Consider the following 23,363-nt stretch of genomic DNA (forward strand, 5'->3'; position numbering starts at 1 on the left):
GATTAACAATTGACATCACAAAGATGATGCAAAATGATCTGTCGATCTTGGGCAGGTGTTGACTCTTGGTCTCCCAGTTTGTGGCCTGTCATTGACAGAGTGTGTCTGGTTATACCGTCTCACCAGGTTTGAAATTGCTGGTTGTGAGCACCCAAGACGGCAAGCCACAGTACGCTGCCCTAGTCCAGCCTCCAACATGCCGATTGCACGAAGGCGCTGCTCTCTTGACAGACTTGGCATATTGTTTTTTTGGGGTTTTTTTTCTGTGATTTTCTTTATTGCTTGCAATTCAACAGTGTCCAATCAACTGTCTCACTAATTATTTGATTAAGTGCATATGCTTCAGTCATAGTCACTCAAGCGTGTCATGGTCAAGGTTGAATGATCGAGTGATTAAAAAGAAACGAAAAACATTTCGTCAATGTCCATCATTTATATACCTTATTTTTTTTCCGAAAATAAATGTGTTATACAATAGTGATAAGTTTCTTTTGCTGCTTGGTATATATATAAAAAGACAAGGTGCACCGCTGAAACATATTCACTTAAATTTTATTTTGCTCAATTATTTCACACCTTAATTTCTTATTTTTTTAATTTTTTTTTTATTTTTACAACAGCTACAGAACAGTAAACCATCCGTAAAAGCAACTGTGCTGAAGAGAAAAACAATGGCAGCAATTACTTTTTTTTTTTTTTTCAATTCGATTTTGTTTTATACACTACTCCACTGTCATGCAGCTCAAGTCTTGATGCAGAGAAAACCTGGCACTCTAACCAAATTAAGACTTAACCAATTAAATAAAAAAAATTAAAAAAAAAAAACACACAAATAAAATTAGTCGTGTGTGCGTGGAGAGGGGATTGCGTAATCTACCTAGCAACAAGACATGAGATTTAACAACAGGAGATGGCCCTCCTTTAGGAAATAATTTCCTATACATCAATATTTGCACACTGCTTCTGTTACTGTTGCACAGTTTAAACAGAAACAATATATTATAAAACAGAAACCTGCACACGCTAGAGATTTGGCAATTACAGGGCAGCAGCTAAGAGTCACGCTTAACTTAATCCCCAGCATGTCACCACCTCATAAAACAGACCTCTACCTGTGGGTAGCGTACTGTCAGATGTGTGTATGTTTCTTTACAGTTTATACAGTAAATACCGCAAACAAAAAAAAAAAAGGATGTGGTAGGTTCAGTTCTCCATTTTTCAGGGATAACGTAGCACTGAAAGCCATGCTAAAATAATAATTAAATTAAAATGAAAGATTATCTGTACATCGCTGGCTCAAATGGAAAAAGGTTTGAAATGTTTATTTTATTTTTATTTTTTTTTACTTTTAGTAGCATTTGTATAAAATCCTGACAAAATGGGACAGTTGACACTTGTCTATGGTGCTACCAGGTTTCAGTTTGCTTTACACTTACCTGAAATATATTGTCCCCTTTTTCCATTCTTAAAAAAAAAACAAAAAAACAAAAAACAAAAAAACATATGCTTTAGCATGCAAAAAAAGCTCTGCACAAAGAAAAACAAAACAGCAGTGCACTTTAAAAATGGATCTGAATTTTTTTTTTAAAGTGAATGTATGTGTACAACTGAAAACATTACCAATAATAATAATAATAATAATAATAATAATAATAATAATAATAGCAACAACAACAACAATAATATAAAACAAAAGCAACGTTGGTCTTTGTGAAATTATTAAAAACACCCTTTGTTTGGGCTCCTTTTAAGAGACCCTTTTATTCATTTATTTTTTTTGTACACAAGGGTTTTTTTTGGTTTGTTATTTATTTATTTATTTATTTCCAATTTCTCTAGTCTGGCACAGGGATAACATAAAAAATAAAATAAAACAACCAACCAAACAAACAAATGGCATAATAATAATAATAATATATATATATATATATATATATATATATATATATATATATATATATAAAATCATAACTAAAAAAAATACATGTAGCAGTTGTTGTGGGCATATGTTTCAATAGAGTAAACAAATTAGCTAGATAGGATACCTGCAAGCTAGTTTTTACAGTACTATATAGCCAACAAAAAAACAAACAAACAAACAAACACAAAGGGAATTAAAAGAATTAAACCATTTATAAATAAAATTCAGGTCCCAGACCTGATCATTGTGAACAATTATCTTAAATATGTGAGTTATGTATAATGTTATGTACAAAAACAAACAAAGCAATTAAAAAAAAAAAAAAAAATACAGAGGCTAGCATTTGGGGTCATTGGATGGTCTTTTTCTCTCCAATAGCATTCTGTACAGATTTGTCTTTGTTTCAATAAAGCAAAAGAAGAAAGCAGAGTCATTTGAAGAAAAAAATAATAGTCTGTTTCAAGTCGGCAAAAATTTCATACATACAGCATCATTAAAACACAAAGGCAATCAAAATGTACAGTTCAGTTGTTTTTTCCTTTTCGTCGCGTGGTCCGCTAACCGCTAAAAAGTCTTTCACTATTTCAAATGGCAAAGCCTATGGGTGCCGAGCTAGGCCGGCAGTCACAACGTGGGTCATGGAATGAGGGGGACGCTGGGCAAAGAGAGCTTCTTTCACAGTACCCAAACTTCCTGCTCTACAAAAAAGATGAGCTGAACAGATCTCACTAAAAAGAGGTTTTGTTTTAGAGATTTGTTTTTCTTTCATCGTCTCTACAGAAAGTTCACCAGGCTTCAGTATAACGAACATCCACTTCCTTGAGGTTAGGCAACTTGGCCTGCGAGAAAAAAAAAGCACAATTTATATAAAATTGGAATTGGACACCCCTGTTCTATAAAATATAATAGAGAGATTTTTTCTTTTTTTTTTTTAAGGTGTCTTACCTTCAGATCTTCGTATGTGTCAGCAGACAGTTTAGTACTGTTCATGTTGAGGCTACACAAGCTTTTCATAGCTGGAACATCAAGAATTCAATTAGCATCCAACAAAACTCAAATGGATAGTAATGAAGCACTTATTGATGCATTGGAATTTTAATAAGAACCTCTTGATAAGATAAATATGCCTGATTTAGCTGTTGGACAGCGAGAGTGGCTTGAATGCTTCTACTGTGGGCAAATTGCCCAAGTAATACATTTACTGTAAAAGACGTATACACCACAGGCCACTGTTTTCGCTCAGTCTCTTTGAAGTGATATTAAAAAGGGGGATATTGAAATACATTTTAAACTAATATTTTTTTACAAAAAGGTTTTTCTTACAGCTTAGCGCATGAAGTCCAGCATCAGTAACTGGGGTCTCACACAGATTGAGAACTTGCAGAGTAGTAAGGTGCTCAGAGAGGAGCCTCAATCCAGCATCTCCAAACTAAACACCAACGAGAGAAGTAATCAGAGATGGTGTTAAAACAGAGCGCACCTTCATGGGGGAAAAATGGAGAGCAGAGACAAATGGGAGGCAAGCACAAGCGTGAGACAGAATGCACTGCAACTCAGAGATGAGGCCACTGAAAGTTTGAATTGCAGCAGGTAGTGAATCCATTTGAAAGAGACAGGAAAGCTGTGCAGTAGTGAGCTCTTACTATTATAAGAACACTTTGGCTGATCTAGCTTATGTTACATATGTTTAAGGCAGGCAACTCGAACTGAAGGGCACACCTTAAAACAGACTTTCTAACTAGTAAAAAACAGTGTTTGAGTCGTTGCAATAAGAAGCACACAGCTTGAAAACGTCACTTGAAGCTGCTTAATCTTTAAGGAAAGTGTTGGGTTCAGAGGCTATTTAAGATGTGTGTTTCTTAAATCTTAGTGTGCACACTTTGCTTCCTACTCTAATTCTGTAAGTAATTAAAAATGTAATTTTCTTAGTGTGTTACTGTATGCTTTTTCTGATATGCAATCAATCTCTGTTAAGGTGTTTTGACTAGTCACTGAGGAGCTAGCTATACGTAAATGTAGGCTAGATCAGCCAGTGTCTTAGTAGTGATTTCCAGTGCCCAGCAGTGTATTTATTGCCTGCAAAACAATAGAAAATGTGATCTAGTGACTGAGCACCAGATGATGCTGGCTCTTGCTTCTGCAAAGACACTATAACAGACAATTAGAACTAAAGAGTGGTCCTTAACTCGAGTGAAATTGGGTGGCGAGTGAACACAATATAGGAGAAACAAGATGCAGTTGGCTTGGAGGAGGACAACAGGGTAGGGGAATCAGGAGAGAGGAGGGGGGAGAGGGAGGTCCTGACCTGGGTTGACCACAGGTTGAGCTGTTTGAGTGAGGGCAGCTTGATAAGCTGCTCCGCACAGGCACTGGTGACGTTGGTGAAGGCCAGGCTGAGGTTCTCCAGGTTACCGAAGGAGCCTGAGCTCAGCAGGCGAGCCAGGTCCGCGTCCTGGAGACACAGGGAAAATAAACAGCATTGCTTACCACTCATTTAAAGTCCTGTGTAATATGCACACCCAATGTGATTGCCTTGTCACTAAGAGAAAGGGGTCACTTCTTGATCTAAACACTCCCCAACATTTACTGGAATCCAGCTAGTGTTTATCCCCCCCATTGATGATTCATTGTCCCTCTTATTAATATCACTAAATACAATACAAATACATTGGAAGAAAATATTTCCCAAACCACTTTTAAAGCTATGGTACTTTTAGTGTCTGACAGTGTATTCAAAACACAACATAGATGATAGCCAGCACTGTGGGATAATGGTTGAGCAAACCTCGTCTACAGATACATAGAGAGAAAAATATCTCCCAGCTATTGTTAGCTACCCTAAATTGTTTCCTGAAGTTAAAAGGGTGAATGACTTACTGTTGACTTGGATGGTAGAGTAAGCCTTGTGGGACCACCCTTTCTTTGCTGTGGGGAAACAAAAAATAAACATTTAAACAAGGAGGAAACAACACAGGTAGCATCTTAAAATCGGCTTACATCTACAAAACAGAGGAGCACTAAAAGTTTTGTAAAAAACATTATTTGAGCGAGACTTATTTTACAGTACAAACAGGTTCATTCTCCCCTTATGTTTTTTTTTTTTTTTTTTAATGTTAGTGTTAAAGCAGAGAGAGAGTGGAGGCTGAGAGTTTCCTTACCAGCTCCTTGAGTTCTCTCTGGCGGTCGCACAGCTGCTCGTACATCCTCTTCCCCACCTCTGTGCTCTCCAGCGTGGAGATGATCTGCAGCTGTGTGTCATTGTTTTCAATGATGTTATATTCCAGCATCAAGCACAGGATCTGGAACACACACAAATAGGAACGTGTCATTGTGGGGCTGTGTGGGGAGGCTGATGGACCACAGGGGACTCCTTTTGCAGAGCAGTTTCACACATTCCAAGTTTTAATATGAGCTTGATTATCCAGTGTATAGGTAACAAGCTAAGGTGTGTATTAATACAGTCACATCCATAACTTCAAAAAAATGAACCTATAATATAGCCTGCTGCGATAAGCTGGAACAGATCCTAATGTATTAGTGGAACCTGGAAGATCATGACTGGGGGTAAACTTGTAAGTCAACTACCAAGGTAATGCCCAATAACATGGCTTCTTGTGACTGGAAACTGGTAAGCAGTGCCCGTCCTCTCACACACTATGGGGGTTTCCAAACTGCACTGCTCGCTCTAATAGACATACCTCCACCATGGTCTGGCTGCCCCTCAATGCCAGCAGCATGCAGGGTCCCAGCTTGTTCTCAGCCAACGAAAGCAGGAACTTCTTTGTCTTGTAGCAGGAACCCATCAAAATGTGAACCTGGAATCGAGTGGGAAGGAATTATTTGTGACATGGTCTGCAAATTTCTTCAGAAAAAAGGGTAGTTATTTTGCTTTGAACCTTGACAAGCTTTGAATTCATTGGTGCATGAAGCTGCCTGTGAATGCACAGCACTCCTTGAAGCTTGATAACATCAGTGCGATTAAGGACAAAGCATGTGAGGCTGTGGTTTCTGAAACCTCTCTGATGGAGGAGCTGCAGCGAGGCTGCTCAGGGTAAGCACTGTGGTTTATTCTTTTTTTGCCACACGTTTCAGTCATCAAGTTGTCTTCCAACACAGAACTCAGGATTATTATCATGCATATGAAATCATGGTAAAATTAGGTCAATTAAATCTCCGCTCACCAAGACTACTCTGGGGTTTTACTCTCAAGGCATTTTTATAGGATTCAAATGCAATTTATGAACAATTTTTGAAAGCATACTGAAACATGAAAAAAGACACATTGGTCCCAGCACTATTTCAAACACATTACACATAACTGAAAATAGAATACAAGACCTACTTATTATAAATAAGTCAAGCACTCAAATCCTGACCCCTTAACTAGCTCTTCCTAAAACTACAGAAATAAATAATAAAAAACAAAAAATCTTGTACATTACTATTTTCCCCAAAATGTAATACAAATTCACATCAAAATATGACACATGAGGTGATGGCATGAATAACCAAAATGCATTTCCTATTAAGATGGATCATCCTAATTATCACCGGTAACTGAATAGTTCACACACAGAAACGGATACACATGGAAACTCACAAATACAGCATGCTATCTATACACCACTGGCTAGGCAGCAATCGAATGTGGTGAATGATTGGTGTCCATTGATGATGGGATGTTGGTGGAGGAGGTGATGCTAGGCAGAAGACTAGAGACTCACATTATTGCAGACACGTACCATACTGGCAAAGAGCTCCCCATCATCATCACACGCCACTCCTCCGGGGCTGTAGAGCTGGAACCAGCCATCTTTGCCAGCACGGACACTCAGCAAGCACGAGTGGACCTGAACGGGAACACAAACAAGCTCTGGGTCAGCCAAGCTACAAACAAACTCAAAAACAGCTTCGAACTCAAGACTCAAGGATTCATTCTGGGTACACATTGAGATCTTTGTTTTTATTTTGGGTAGAGCACCACATGTTGTAATATAGCACTTACTTTTTACAGTACCAAAATGAGCCTGAGCTGACTCATTAAAACCTGTTAATTGTGCAATAGTTTGGCAGTATACAGTAGGAAGAACCATTGCTGCTTGCATGTGATAATATTCAATGTGTTGTTTGTGACCAGCTGATCAAAAACAAATGTTTATTAACTACAGTTTCTGTGGCCTTTCAACCCACGTCAGCTCAAAACAAATTACTCCCAAAAGGTGAGTGATTTATACTGTATTTGATGCGCTTAACAATTAAAAATAAAGAACCTTAGATCTTCAGATTAGTATTTTTATTTATCCTTGACCAGTAAGCAGGTGAATTTAATAATCAATAGCTGGAAACCCCTACCCTGAATCCTTGTTAAAGCCTTGTAACCCTGCTTAATGCGAGCAAGCACTGCCACTGCTAATGAAACGCACAGCTCACACCATCCTGGATACATATATCCTGAGCAGTGTTAGGCCCTGGTGCGCTAGTATACCATACAGTACAACATATGGCACTGCAACCTCATTATAATTAGACTAACGGGTTACTGACACATTGTTAGTCTTCTAACAATTAGCATTTCCTGGTCTGCTCCAAATATTTCAGAAGAGTGAAGATGACTGAGGGTGGAAGAACAAGTACTGGGGCTGACAACACCCACCACCTTTCAGCTGGAACGTAGAATGCATTTTAGCTGTGTAGTAGCTTCAAATGACATTTTCTTTTTTCTTTATTTCCTTAATGTTTTTCTTTAACAAGTACTTATTGAAATACTGTTTTGTGTTAATATTATTGTATCAGTCTGTGTTAATATGCTTTCACCAGAGCTTAGGAGCTGCTCTTCAGTCTACTATTTAAGGCACAGGACCGTATTCAAGAAATAAAATATTGAGATCAGTGTGTGAATGTATTTTCGATAGTCTATGAGAAAGGGGATGTTTTTATGTATAATGTGCGTCACACATGGGACGTCATCGCTGTATTTGAACCACAAACCTCTGAAGAAATGCTTTTGGCTTTAACAGGTAAACCACTTCTAGCTAATGCCTTGACCGATGATGTCATTCTATTTAATAGGTCACTGCTCACCTCCTGTCTGGGATCCTCAGCAAACCTCTTAATGACATACTTTAACTCCCTGGAAATAAAAAAAACAAACATCAGCTTATGTTTACATAAATATTGCAAGCCGTTTTCATAATTTATAAAATATGGTAAATTTATTAAAACATAGTCTTTATTTATTTATTTTTTAAAATCCTGTTTGTTTTAATAATTTATGAAGGATAATTAGGGTCAAGAGATGAAGAAAGACAGAGGGAGAGAGGGATGAAGGGGATAAAAGGATAGTCATTCCCTCATTGTAGAAAAAACTTTTTATAAAGTACTTACTTTGTGAATTTTTCATGTGCGAGAGCCCTTTAAAGAAAAAAAAAAATCAAAACAATTTAAATGAAAAAGTATCACACAATGTTCATATTAAATAAGGCAAAGATAGACAAAGTGTTAGCTATTACAATTCAATTAAAACACATTATAATTGCTGTGTCATACAAATGAGCCTTTAGGAGTTTTTAACATGACAAAAAAGCTATTTCATTTTTAATCAACAAAGTCCAACAGCAGCACACAAATGAGTTTAAAGGATACAAGGTGTGTGTATTGTTTTCATTTTTTTTTTTTTTACATTTTGACCACTTTTTTAAAACTTTTAAATTGCATTCCCTGCCTCAAGATGGCTTCCCATGTACCTGCATGGACCTCTCAGAACTACATTTCCCATCACCCTCCTGATCACATATGTAACAGATGGATTTACCAGGGAGCAGGAGGATGATGGGAAATGTAGTTCTGAGAGGCCCATGTGGGTACATGGGAAGCCATCTTGAGACAGGGAATGCAATATAAAAGTTTTAAAAAGTGGTCAAAATGTAAAAATAATAAAATAAAACAATACACACCCCTTACGTAAAAAGTTGTAGCAACACATGGGAACATGTAACACAGTAAAATAAAAAGGTCCATATATACCCTTTTAAAGCTACAAATAACTTATTAATAAATGGCTGAATTTCTTTCTGGGTTGAGAATTACAGTAAAGGCCCATTTCCACATTTTAAAACCACAAAATGTTTTAGCTAAATGTGCCTGGCATAAGAAAGCATTTATTACCAGTAAATAATGTAACAAGTTAACAGTTATGCAGTAATTACAAAGCACTACTTTGCAAAAAGGTATTTAGGTTGGTATTTAGGTGTGTTCGTGGCTCAGGTGATTTCAAGGAGCCTCAGTAATGAAGAGTAAGGTCATGAATAATTAGTGTAACCCTTTGAAGAAGCAATTAAGGGATTTTGTTTTGTTAAAACATTTCTGCGTATGTCACTGCAGCACAGCCCTCTGGAGTCCTATTTGTCAAGCAGGACGTCACTCTGAGTCTCTCTGGTTCTCCTGGCCTGCCCTGCTTAACAGAGGCCTTGCAACTGGAGGTTACAATTATACACGAAGCTTGTTCAAGAACAAAACAATATACAACAAACGACAGGAAGTGACAGGTCGTAAACAGTGTAATTACAGGTGGTAATGGTCACCCCGGGGAGTTACATTTTCCAGACTCTGAAAGTTATCACCTGTGAGGTGTCAGGCTGGGCCATAAACAAACATTCAGTTTGTGTTCTCTCTTTTCGCACGATATTAGTTTGTTAACTATTACTCCACTGTACCACAAGGAATAGTCAGGACCAGGTGACTCCCACTGCCACCGCATGCAAGCAGTAGGAAAACAAAGAGAACGAAGAGTAATTTCAGCAAAGTGCTCCCCCATGTTTGCAATACCTTAGTGTATAACCACACTGGTGCTTCATAATGTCACTGGTCTAGTTCCCATGGTTACCCAGCCTCTGTTTCACCTTTCATAGAAGTCCATAATATACGCAGAAATTAACGTGTCTATTGCCGCATTCTCATATGTATTGAATGCTTTTTAGGCCCACTTGTGCAAACTTTTGACACTAAAATGTGAACTTTCCTACTTTGCATGCAACATGAGCGTAATTTTTAAACATCTTCCGTCTGCAGTATGTTGTTTAGCATTTTGAGATTAATATTAAAATATGATATTTAAAGATGTAGCTTACATAAAAAACTGATGCAAAGAAGGAAATGATCTTAAAATGAGCAGACTTGCATAAGTGAGCTTACATACTGTAAATTGCGATACACGTGTGGCAATATACAAGTTAATTTCTGCAAATATACCCGATAGTATACCCATTAAAAAGGTGGAACAACTTAGTAAAGGTTTCATTTTGGACCATCACTTTCCATCATATAAACCCTTGTCCTTTTCTATTTGGTATTTTTTTTCAAATCTACAAATTCTGTTTGAATAGCACACACTTTGCATCAGCAACTGATAAGAACCTCTGCTCTCTGGCCAACTTTTAAGTGTTAACTTAACATGAAATCAAACACACTTGGGCCTATAAGATCATTTGTGGACCATATATCATATCAAACTAGGTACACGATTCACAGAAACACACAAATCCACATGCAGTTTAGAATGCACTACAAGTTGTGACTATAAGTGGCTGGACGGCTGCTGAACCTGTTCTCTGAACAGTGTTTGCCAGTGAAGTTCAATATCACTACCAATGTCTTGCCAGGAAATGCAGATTTATAAGCAAGCAGGGTTCCAAGCTAAATACCACAACTACTTGTAAAAGTTAAATCACAGCCAATTCTGCCTTTTATCACGTGGAACACTGTATAAACACTTTACTTACTCTTTAGGAAAGGGAATAGGCTGCAGAAGGCTGGCCAAGGCTGGTCTCCAGTCATCATAGTCTGACCTGTAGAGTGACGGAAGGTCAGCAATAGGAACACACACCAAACTTATATATACAGCTGTGGCCAAAAATGTATTTAGCATTGTTTAAAAAAATAAAATAAATAAATAAATACTATATTTTATATATACAGCAATGTCCCCCACCTGGGATTGAACCCACAACCCTCCGGTCAAAGGTCCAGAGCCCTAACCACTACTCCACACTCATTTTTATATATATATATATATATATATATATATATATATATATATATATATATATATATATATATATATATATATATATATATATATATATATATATATATATATTGTGAGACAGCAGGGAGGGGGTTAAAACCTCTCTGCAGTAAAAACATGTGCGGAATGTTTTCTGTTAATTGTTTTATTGTTAATTATCACCTGCACCTGGCTATGATTGTAAATTAGAGCCAGGTGCAGGGTTTATAAGGAGAGCAGTCAGTCTGCTCTAGGCTGCTGAGTAGAAGGAGGCAGGAGAGGTGCTCTGTCTCCGAGTAGCCAGAGAAGAAGTAAGTGCGGTGTGACACCAGTGTGTTTTTGTAAGGACGGGAAAACAGCTTAGCTGTCCCGTGTTAGGAAGGGTGTTCCTGGAAGTTGAGTTAGTGCTCCAAGAGGAGCTAGGTGTTTGTTTTTGTTCTGTATTTTGTTTATTGTTTGTGTTATTAAAAGTGCGCAGAAGCGCTGAACCCCCATTTCATTGTTCTGGGTCGTATTTTTAAAGGGGCACGAACCCGAGTGAGTTGTGCTTTGTCACATTTGGTGGAGAATGCGGGCAGAGTGTGTGGGCACCCCTACGACCCAGAAAATGGATTTTAAAGAATTGATCGCAATGATCAATCGTAACACCGCTGCTCAGAAAGAGCAGACAAAGAAGTGGAGACAGGAGTGGGGGCTACCGGATCCGGAGCCGACAGAGCTAGACCTGCTACTCCAAAAATGGGAGCAAGCAAGAGGTACCCCGCTGACTCCAGCTCCAGAGCCCAGAGGGGAGGAGCCGCCGCTTCCGGAGCCCAGAGGGGAGGAGCCGCCGCTTCCGGAGCCCAGAGGGGAGGAGCCGCCGCTTCCGGAGCCCAGAGGGGAGGAGCCGCCGCTTCCGGAGCCCAGAGGGGAGGAGCCGCCGCTTCCGGAGCCCAGAGGGGAGGAGCCGCCGCTTCCGGAGCCCAGAGGGGAGGAGGTGAAAAGCATACCTCCACCACAGCCCCGACCACCACCCCTACAGTCCAGTTCGGCGCCGCTGCGTCCAGTCCCTCACCCCTTGCTCCTGGACACCCTGCCGGTCTTCCTGGACCTCCCTGTGCTGGACCTGGAGCCCAGGAGTCTGCAGCACTGGCCACAGCTCTGCCCCTGGTTACCTGCTCCGCTCTCCCCGAGCACCCAGACGTCGCTGGGCTGCTGCCAGACGTCGCTGATGCTCCCCCTGTTAGCTGCTTCGCTCCCCCTGGGTGATCGGACATCACTGCGCCAGTTCCCAGGGGAAGACCTGTGTCCACTGCGGCATCCTCCAGTGCCCCGGCCTACGCTTCGGTCGGCCCTGTTAGCCCGGTGGGGTCCCGTGTCGCCGGTTTGCGGTCCCTTCCTGGCAGCGCCGGAAGGACCGACCCATCCTCAAGCCCGCCCGTGGAAGAGGGCGGCAATGGACATTGCTGGACTTGAGGCTGGGTGGTCTTTTAAGGGTGGAGGGAGGTGGCCGTGGCATGGCCGGTGTCTTGAAAAGACATGGGGGGGGATGTGTGAGACAGCAGGGAGGGGGTTAAAACCTCTCTGCAGTAAAAACATGTGCGGAATGTTTTCTGTTAATTGTTTTATTGTTAATTATCACCTGCACCTGGCTATGATTGTAAATTAGAGCCAGGTGCAGGGTTTATAAGGAGAGCAGTCAGTCTGCTCTAGGCTGCTGAGTAGAAGGAGGCAGGAGAGGTGCTCTGTCTCCGAGTAGCCAGAGAAGAAGTAAGTGCGGTGTGACACCAGTGTGTTTTTGTAAGGACGGGAAAACAGCTTAGCTGTCCCGTGTTAGGAAGGGTGTTCCTGGAAGTTGAGTTAGTGCTCCAAGAGGAGCTAGGTGTTTGTTTTTGTTCTGTATTTTGTTTATTGTTTGTGTTATTAAAAGTGCGCAGAAGCGCTGAACCCCCATTTCATTGTTCTGGGTCGTATTTTTAAAGGGGCACGAACCCGAGTGAGTTGTGCTTTGTCACAATATATATATATATATAATATATATATATATATATATATATATATGAAATGATATCGCAAAAGTCTACCGGAAGCCACAGTATTTCATGTTAGGATTTCCAAATGTCAAATTTTCCCATTGTTGGTATATGGAAAACTACAAAGCTGTATGTATTCAATGTTGACTTAACATTATTCAGCAGGTTTCATTCAACTTTATGAAGCAAAATTAGTTTATTCAACAGGGTGCTGCAAAACTTATTTATTTGAACATTTATTTTAGTATTTATTTTATCATTATGAGATGTGATCATTGTTTAAAAAGATGACATTGTTTAAAATGGCAAAATAAATGCATCAGGGACAGAAATAAGACTCCTACTGCATAGCAGTTTCATGCATTCTAGGTTTTAATATGAGCTTCATTAGCCACAGTATAGGTAACAAGCTCAGGTGTGTCATTGTAAACTCATTGTGCTATGCAAAGGGAGATTTCCATCCCAGTGGATGCAGGAAAAATCATAAAAATGAGCAAAATTACCTACATAGGATTCAATACACATGGAAAAAACAGACTATTCATTTTTGCAAATACACCCTGTTCTTGGGTCCACTTGAGCTAGAATGACCCCGGGAAACAGAAGTATCCAGGTACTCCTGACCAATGAAAAAGCCGACTGGGAACTCACAGCATCTTGAGGATCTCGACGTAGCAGACGAGCACGCGGTCAGCCTGGGGGCTCAGCTCGATGCTCATGGTGCTGCAGGCCGGGCTCACCAGCAGGCAGTCAATCAGGCTGGGCTCGCTCTCGCTGCCCCCCACCGGCCCCTTCAGCTTCTGATTGGCTACGTTGTTGCGCTCCAGGTCCACGTGGATCTCGCTGGAGTTGACGATCTTGATGCGGGTCTCCACGGGCGAGGTGACCTCCTGGGAGCCCAGGGCAGGGCTGGTCCTCATGAGGCGCAGTGGCAGGTTGGGTTTGCGCTCGCACTGCTGTTGGCACCCGTTCCGAATCTCTTTGAGACTGGGAGAGTTGTCTCGGCTGGGGGGGAGGAAGAGAACAGGGATGAAGGTACAGTATACAAATACTGACTGGAGCTTGAGGCTTGAAAAACTGCTGCCTCTAGGGTGGAAAAAGTACCAGGTGCAGGGGAATAAAGGGTTAATTGCTCACTAGAGGATATTTTTTCTTTTCAAGAGGAACAGTTTTTCACCATGAAGTCAATACTACACTGTTTTATAACTTGCTAATTTGATTAATTTACTGTTAGGCCATGTTGAGAGTAAATTATCCTAGATCTTTCTTTATAGGGCCCCTTCAGTAATTCACTGTTTTCAACATTTCATTATTATTTCGTTATGAGGAAGTCAGACTGAAAAACAAAGAGGCAGCACTGTATCTGTTTTAATGAACTCAAATTTCTAAAACTCGTATTCAAAATTATTCATCCAAAGAAATATGCGACACTGTGGCTGGTCGACCATTTTGTTAATTGTGGGCAACAGAGTTTAATAATACAGAAAACAGAATGTAAAACATGATAGATTCTATTAACAACTGGAATGAAAAAAGATTAAGAAAATCTTACTGTATTTTCCAGTTTAAATCATGGGAGCTCTAGGGTTTTAAATCAGAGTTGCAAAATTATACTTTATTGTGGCTTGTTACAGTGCAGTGTTTAGGGAAATTACTCCTTCAGGGTAAACAGTGGAAATAAAGACTAAGTGGGAACAATGCAATACTTCAAATGGGACTTCATGTTAAAGAACTCCCTTAGGGGAACAATGAGCTAAAGCTTTAGGTATATAAATATATATGCTTACACAAGAAGGGATGGCATGAAACCACTTTATATTTCCAGGCAATGTACAGTTACACAAACTAAAAATACTGTAACCCATAGTGAATCGATGGCACAGTGAAGTCTCTTACATAGGCTTGTAGCAATCAATGCACAGGTACTCCCTAACCCAAGTTCAAAGAGATGCTGACCACCATCTCTAAACCTATATGTAGTCTCCCAACCCATCAAAGTTGTAATGCTTTCTAAAACTGTTTCTGGTGAATCTAGGATATGCTATACTGTTCTTTGCTCAGGAAGTCCAGAACAGGGCTTGACACTCACACAAGCCCTGCACATTCCTGGGTTTCAGAACTACTGTTATTTAAGTAAATTATTGAAAATGACCAGGTGCCATGAGTTTGAAGAATTAGGCCCCTGGTAAATGTGTATCGATCACACTTAAAGCAGAATGACTAACTCAAACATGTGTCTGTAGGTTTACTAAAAGGACTTGTCCTTGCAGCTTTAGGGAAGAACAACATATTTAACATCAAACTCTTGGCCATATAAATAATGCACTTAACTGTAGGTATCTCTGAAACCCAAGTCTAGTGTTAGTTTCAAGCCATGGCAGAATTAGCCAAAGGAAGTATTTATAGAAAACAGTACAACCACCAGGACAAAAAAGGAAGGGAGGAGCACGACACACACAAACGTGGTTGCTTTTAGAGGTCTGAAACTAAATATAAATGTTTCTCAGTTATTTAAACAATTCTATTGATGTTCACCCCTTTCCCCCAGCCCTTCTGTGGAGTCTAAAGCAGGTTCTTCTCCCACACAATCCTTTAAAAACACATACAAGCACTTGGAGTGCATATTCAACATCTAACACTGCTTATGAGTTCTAAAGATTGCACAGACAGCACTACAGAAACCACCCACTGCTTCCTGGAAATGTTCTCTACCACAGCATACTATTTGCAATTTTCATGGTTGTTTTAAAGAACCTCGAGGTGACGTCACACTGACCTGTTGATAAATTCTTCGTAGCAGGAATAAATGGCAGCTAAGCAGACAGCCACAAGGTTTGGCAGGACCCTGGGATGAGGACATTGTCCAGTTGGCCCGTGCATGCTGGAAAACAACAGCCACATATAATATGAATGGAGGTAAACACATGTGTCTGTTGTTTAGAGGTTATTGGTGGAGGTTTAAGGAATGTTCACCAAATTAAAATGGCATCAGTATAAAACAACCACTAGGGGTGTGCATTGGTAATTTCTTCCCCCAAAAGAGTTTTATTTGCAATGGAAAATCTTCAGTGGGGAAAAATGACAGTGTCAGTGCACAATCCTTTCCCTTACAGGCTTCAGTGTAGTGTAATACAAATATAGAAAGTATGTTGATGGCAATGATGGACAAAGAATACATCCAGCCAACTGCTTAATTCTGAAATTAAAACCACAGAACTACAGAAGCTCACCTCTGAATGAACTTTTTCACCACCTCCATTCCACCGTTTAACTCGTTCAGTGCCAGTATGTATTCCTGAGTAAAGAGCCGCAACCGAGGGCATTTCCCAAAATCCTGAGGGCAAAACAGAAAAGATGTCCTTTTTGATCCAAACCAAACAGTTCGCCTACAGCAGATCCCCCCTCATTGTCTTACTTCTATGAAGACACTTCGGCTGACATTGCCTAGGTTACATCCATCTCTGGAAGTCAACTAGAGCTGAAGAACTGCTCTTGAACTCAGACGAAAGCACCTTAAAACAGTATTTGAGTCATTGAATAATTTGAAATGCCATAAAAAAGGTAAGGGGTACTCTTTAGTATTATTTATAAAGGAGCTGAAATTGAATCTGCTTTAGTGGTAGAACTCCACGACGGTGGACAGGCGTACGATTATACATGAGAAAGCTGAAGGAACTACTCACCATATTGTGTTTGAGGATTCTCTGTACCACAGGTGTGAACACTTCTATCACCACCATAGACCTGGGGCGTTCCCTGCAGTGCTAGAACAAAGAGCAGAGACACCAGCAATGAACAAGCTCTCTCGTACCTGTGGTTATGATCCAAGGGGAGGAAGCCATCTCATTAAAAAACATTCATACCAAGCGTGGAACCATTTCACACCAATAAATAACAGTACTGGAAAAATTAAATATGACAGATAAGTGATTTACATGGAAACACACACACACACACACACACACAAAGAAACGTTTCATTAGACAGGCACACTAATTGATAAGGTGCCAGATTTAAATCATTTTTTTTATTGTCAAAGCATATACATTTACTGAGAGATTGACAATGCACACGATCAGTGCTCAGTACAAACTAAACTGCAGTTAACTGAAAAATGCATCTTAAACCCATTATAAAATCGGGCCAGAAGGTTCAGTGGGCATCCTCCGATCCCATGACCAAGCCAGCTTCCTTTTTCACCTAGACATAGCACTTGGCAGTTTTGCCTCCCTAACCCACAGGAGCGCCACAGCCAATGCGACACTCCCTTTGGAGTGCCCAGCAAAGACTGGTCTACTTCTCACAGCCAGGATGCGAACCTGCGCTGTATGATTGCACCATCTAATCTAGATCCCCCTATACAGATTAGATTCTCATAACCATTTTCTAGATTTGTTGATCATTTTGGAAACAGATTATTCTGAAAATACATGTGATCAACAATCAGAACCATGCACAGGCTTGTTTAACCACTTCCTAATGTTTTGTGGCATTTCATAATCACATTTATACCCGCAGACGGGAATCAAGCAGCGACTATGCTTATGTAAGGTTGTGTGAGGTAGGGAACTAAGTCACTTGCCAGCCACATGAATGGCAGGGTTTTTGTGAGGGCGGCTGGATTGAGTTTTGTTACACATGATAAAGAATGCAGTCATCTTTGTGGAATGTGAATTTCTTTACTGCTTCTGCTTATTGAAATAATAATAATAATAATAATAATAATAATAATAATAATAATAATAATAATAATAATAATAATAATAATAATAATATGGGAGATTCTGACAGACTGAGTTTATCCAACGTCAAAACACATCTTTAAATATTCAAAACTAATACTATACAAAGTAACGTGTTAAATTCAATGGCAAACGTTTCAACGTCTTCTCGTCAATGTTTGTCTTTGATTGTGTGAACTCTCTTAGTATTTCTAAATGTAACACTATTGAGTTTTTTTTTTATTATTCAGTTGTAATAAGCAAAAGAAAACACAATAACAAAACTAGCAATAAGCAATCTAGAATGCAGAATAGAAAAGTAAATAGCAATGGCAATATAAGATTTATTTTAAAACCTTGTTTACCAAAGGGTTATATTTTAATATTGATAACAAGAGGCAAAAATGCTTGATAGATGAAGTTACTTGCTGAGTGGGTTCTCGGTTTTACTGGAGGATAAACTATGTTATTCATAGCAACAGTCTCAGTGTTCTCAAGTTACCTTGCAGAAGAATTCACAGAGGTCTGGAGGTGGGTGGTTGTTTTCCAGCAAGGGTGCGATTGCCTACAAGAAACCACAATGAAACTTACAATGGAGTGGTTATGTCCTCTTGTATTTGCATTATTCACCGTTAGTATGAGAATAACAATTTTTACTGGCTTTTGATCCACCCCTCCCAACTGAAGCTACCAATAGTCCCCCAAATTAACCAATGGCACAAACTTACCTCTATAATGTTTTCATGTTCCAGTGTACTTAGATTTGTATTCTGAAAATAAAACAAAATTCAGTAAAAAAAAAAAAAAAAAAAAAAGAACACTCCTTATGCGCAATCAATCTAAAAAAATGCAAAGCCTTATCACACGAGAAACACACAAAATATATAGTTTCCAATATCCAAAGTAGACTGTTTACAGACAGGCTAACTGAGCTTATGCAACTATGGTCTGCTAGGTTATAGTACAATACCATTCTAATTAGTATTATAAACCACATGGTCTCAGCCAATCAGGATCCATGTAGAGCAGTTACTGTCCTACAGTAGATGCAATGAATCTGCATGGCAATGTGTTTAAGACACTATAACCCAGTCGTGCTTCACCAGTACCTTTCCAAGCTAACACAATAATTCCAGAAACTTACAGTAGATCTCAAAAGTGGACTGGTACTATATAACTGTACAAAAGGATTTCTGTTATAACAGGCAGGAGAAACAAGGATTGTACTGAGAACCACTATTAATAAATAAATACATAAATAAATAAATAAATAAAAAGTATTCTGTAAGTTCTATGCACCAGATGACATCTATACCCAGGATAAGATCTGCTGAAATCTTGCCAGCACCTATAGCTATGGTTAAAAGTTTTGCAACACCTAGAATTTTAGGATTGAGACATTATTTACAATGTCTACCGGAAGCCATAATAGTAGTACAGTATTTTGGTCAGTTTTTCATTAAGTATATGGAAAAACTACAAAGCGGTATAAAATTCAACATGTTAACATAACGTTATTCAGCAGGTTTCATTCGACTGTATATAACGAATGGAAGTGCTCAGCAGGCAAGTGTTCTGCAGCTCTGTTTCATATATCCTGAGCCACCAGCAGTGTTGAGCTTGCCTGTGCTTCCCCTCACCTCTGACAGCAGTTTGGAGATGATCTCCAGGGGGGCCTGGTGGATAGAGTCGTCCTGCAGAGGAGAGGAGAGCGCCATGTCCACCAGGGTTCGGATCTCCTTCAGAACCACCTCCCAGCGACTCGGGTTACTCAGAACCTTCCTGTACTTGTAGATCTTTTTCTGAGAAGACAACGGTTGAATGTCAGACTTGTGGGGCACTGCACCAAGAAACACCCTTCATGCAGTTAATTTTACTGCATGTATTTATGTACAGATTTAAAACACCTGGAGATTATACATACAGTATGTTAGAATCTGAATTGCTTTCACGTCTAATTATTTCAACAGCTCCAGCCTTCCTAAATGTTATCTTACAAAAACACAAATATTAGACTATAATGTAAAGCTGTGCATAGGTGTTCACTGTGTGACATTAGTCATCTGTCAGTGATATCTGTCATTTTCAGGGTTTTTTTTGAAGCACTCTTGTAGGAACAGCTGCTGACAATTGACAACCCCATATAAACTGTAGCTTGACATCAAGAGCACTTGGCATGATCTGCTGCAGTAGTCTCTCTCTCTCTCTCTCTCATATACAATAATACAATGTTAACTGGCACTGTCAAAAAGTGAAAATAGGTCCCACCACAAGAGTTTAAATAATAAACTAGAAATCAATCTGCTTAATTGCCTCCATTATTGAGGTTTTACCTTTGCTCCCTTTGTAGGGATACTAAAACAACACTTTAGAAAATTAAAAATTACAAAAAATGGACAAATGTGTTTTTTTTGTTATTACCTTCCACTGCAGTGAGTGAAACCATTGATCACGGAGATAACTGTTGGCAGCCTGAAAGACAGAAGGCAATGTGGAGCAGTTGAGTAGAAAGAACCTCACTTTTACAAACACTTATGAACTGACAGGTCAACAAAACATATCACTTGAAAGCTAAAACAGAGTTCCTGTATACTGTAACATACATAGGAGAGCAGGCTCTGGGAATTGCGACAGTTAAACAGATGCTCATAGGAGAAACTTAAATGTGGAGGCATACACTTCCAGCTGAATTATGACACCGCTACTTGTGAATAAACCTCACTGCTTCTGTAACGTGTTGTGTGATTCACTGCCATTACGGATTCTGTCCCTTGTCATGAGAAATGCAGATGAGCCCAGCGCTTTTGCAGTGGTTGAGTCACTCGCTTGCGATGTGTGGGGCCACCGATTCGTGCCCAGTCTCCGCCCTGTAACATTTCTTACTAGGTGTCCCATTTTTAACAGACAAGATAACTGGTTTACTTTCTCTATTGTGTTTGAGCAAAAAATGTTTTACATACTATTAAAAAACACATAGTGAACAGAATTCATCTAGTCCTCACTTACCATCCCACCAACAGAGAAGTACAAAAAATTGTGCAAAGAAATGTTTAAATTCTACAGCAAGATCCATCTACAGCACCGATTTTTAAAAATCCTCCACTAAGAATACGTGGTTCACAGTGAAATTTGCTCTTCTGCAGAATCTTTAAAAGGCACAGTCCCATGCAGCAGACCACGATGTATGACATGCAAATATATTAACTCCCAAACTGAGATCAGAGGCCCTAAATCATCACTCCACATCCACCAGCCCTGTACATGTACTTCTAAAGGAGTAGTGCACTGCATCATTTGCACAAAATGCAACCAATTATAGATTGGGGAAACTAAAAGACGTTTAGCAGATCGTTTTGTGGAACATTTACGATAGAGATAGATAGATAGATAAAGAGATATATATCAATGTATATCTATCTATCAAAATACACACACACACACATAAATACATATAAACAATAAATCATAAAACAAGATCAGCACTTACCTGCAGCAGTACAGTCCCTCCCGGGATAGTTAGCTGTAAACAGTATTTGGGTGCGTTTTCCCAGGACAGTAGCTGAACGTCCTCTATGGCGCTGTAAGAGATGGCGTTTTCCATGTAACCAATCGGCTGTGAAGAGAAAACAAACTTATCAGACCGGCTGGAAAGGTATCAGGCTCGGCAAGTTTACATAAGCAGTTGTCTTTTTGCTTCCCACACTTCCACGATACATTAAATGGGGCTTATCTCTTCCCATAACAACTCCCAGGAGGGATTCTACAGTGCATGGGCAAGGTGACACATGTCATTTCTGCCGCATGTTTGAGCAGCTACAGTACACACAGAAACTCCCACAATCACTGCCGGCCCTGCAAGCTCTGGTACAACTGACATGCTCTTGAAAAATAATAGAATATTGACATTGGAAAAGAGGGAGGGGGCGCCACAATAAGGAGTTGATTGCTGCAATAAAAGTGTCTATTTAATCAATGTATACCCCAATGGGAAGCGTCACAGTAAGATTTTCTTAGAACATTCTGCAGTACCAGGAATGCACCATGAATTATAGGATTAGCATGGATAGAAGGTTGAAGCAATCCAGGGCGATTCTCCAGTGCTGTAAAATGCTCCAAAAATCCATCTCTGCCTTATCATGCCAGGGTAAAGATTGAGCAATTCAGCCAAAATAAAAAGTTTATAGTTGTGTTTTGTAATTTCTAAAAAGACACAGCACTAATTATGAACTACTGCGGCTAATGATACCAATACTGCACCTTTGCGGTTGTTTGTTTCTCTCAGAGTTCCCAGAATCCTTGGCAGATTGGCCAAGCCCTGTAGTAAGCCTGGAAATAATGGCACTCCGCTGGCCTGAGCACACAGGGACCTTTGTCCTCCAGTCTGTGCTGCGTTTTATGCATCAAATGTCATAAACTGACAGGGCAGCTTTGTGGACTCTTGTTTTATAGCATTACTGACACTACCTGAAACTGTTCCTCCATAACTTCCTGTTTCTTGTCCTTGATTATTTGTAATGGAGTATGCAATGAAACAGGGCTTCAATGCAATGTACAGTACACCCTTGGTTTAAAACCACTGTAATACAAATCTAGAAGCAATAGCGCAGAAGGTTCCGTGTGAAGGCACAGCGTTTGATGCTTATTTTCATACCAGTATTTTGTCAATACAGTATACCATTTTTTTTTTAAAGATAATTCTAAGGTAATACTATACGAAAAGAAAATCTACTAACCATCTTGAACAAATAGGTTTATTTTTGTTTTGATCACGAAATCTTTCTTCTCCAAGTCCAGCATGTTATCACATTTTTTCTATTGACATGGAAAAGTACACTGTTGCTTTAATGGAGACCCGAATTCAGGAAGCGAGATATGGTTGTGTTTAATCATTTACTGGAAACATTGTTCAGCAATCAAAACAAGGGCTGACACGGACTATCACTAAGAACAACTGAAAGCTATAAACCCCTCAGAACCAGCGAGCCAAACACAACAGAGAAAAATAAACACCAGTTTAGCACAAGGTTCCACTTACAATATATTAAATTTTACTGGTGATGACAAATGCAAAATACCCCAGCTAATTTGAAACAATACATTGAGGCGTGTAATAAATGGAAGCTGTCTGACTTAATTATCACTTCCTCATGATTTAAAAAATAAAACAGCCAGCCACGTCACCATGTGTGTTTGGCTGCCCTTTGCCTCACACGTCAGCGCATGGGCTAGAAGGAGACACTCTACAAGTCGTACGGTACAATGACAGTCAACACAACCTTCAATTATTAGGTTAGCTTCAAATTACATTCATTGGTTTTCATTGTTTCTTATTATGGTGTGTATTTGGCGTGTTTGTTAAAGTGCTTTAACTTTGAGCTACTCTGCAGCTCAGCCAAACTGTCTTTAGTAAGTGTCACTATCATCTAGTGCACAGCAGTGTACTGCCAGCAAAACTAAAGGAAATCCAGTCACTAGATGGCGCCAGCTCTTGCTTCTATAAAGACACTTTGGCTGATCTAGCCTGTGTTACATAAAGCATGGCAAACGATTGCAAACAGCTTCAAATGGTAAGATGACAGCAAGAAAAACTTTTTTTAAAGGAAAACTTAAAATGAGCTTTAACATCATTGCTGGTATCATAACACTTC

At 39.5% G+C, this 23,363-nt stretch overlaps 1 protein-coding gene across 2 annotated transcripts in view; it reads right to left on the reverse strand.

The window, feature by feature from the left end:
* Positions 1-659: 659 nt before the first annotated feature.
* Positions 660-23,363, reverse strand: part of LOC117425707 (C-Maf-inducing protein) — a 57,491-nt gene continuing 34,787 nt past the window's right edge. The window contains exons 2-21 of one of the 2 annotated variants that reach the window (XM_034042911.3): positions 21,203-21,328; positions 20,137-20,187; positions 19,356-19,517; positions 18,444-18,485; positions 18,218-18,280; positions 16,678-16,758; positions 16,225-16,328; positions 15,771-15,875; positions 13,646-13,999; positions 10,699-10,764; positions 8,306-8,332; positions 8,003-8,051; positions 6,664-6,771; positions 5,620-5,736; positions 5,080-5,220; positions 4,799-4,846; positions 4,227-4,373; positions 3,245-3,350; positions 2,867-2,937; positions 660-2,760 (exon numbers count right to left, since the gene is read on the reverse strand). In XM_034042911.3, the coding sequence (XP_033898802.1) occupies positions 2,707-2,760; positions 2,867-2,937; positions 3,245-3,350; positions 4,227-4,373; positions 4,799-4,846; positions 5,080-5,220; positions 5,620-5,736; positions 6,664-6,771; positions 8,003-8,051; positions 8,306-8,332; positions 10,699-10,764; positions 13,646-13,999; positions 15,771-15,875; positions 16,225-16,328; positions 16,678-16,758; positions 18,218-18,280; positions 18,444-18,485; positions 19,356-19,517; positions 20,137-20,187; positions 21,203-21,328 (2,022 nt within the window). In that variant the 3' untranslated portion in view covers positions 660-2,706. Of the gene's footprint in view, positions 2,761-2,866; positions 2,938-3,244; positions 3,351-4,226; positions 4,374-4,798; positions 4,847-5,079; positions 5,221-5,619; positions 5,737-6,645; positions 6,772-8,002; positions 8,052-8,305; positions 8,333-10,698; positions 10,765-13,645; positions 14,000-15,770; positions 15,876-16,224; positions 16,329-16,677; positions 16,759-18,217; positions 18,281-18,443; positions 18,486-19,355; positions 19,518-20,136; positions 20,188-21,202; positions 21,329-23,363 lie in introns of both variants that reach the window. The other variant, XM_034042910.3, reaches the window with a different exon arrangement.

This window comes from Acipenser ruthenus, chromosome 20 (assembly GCF_902713425.1).
Source record: "Acipenser ruthenus chromosome 20, fAciRut3.2 maternal haplotype, whole genome shotgun sequence".
NCBI lineage: Eukaryota > Metazoa > Chordata > Actinopteri > Acipenseriformes > Acipenseridae > Acipenser > Acipenser ruthenus.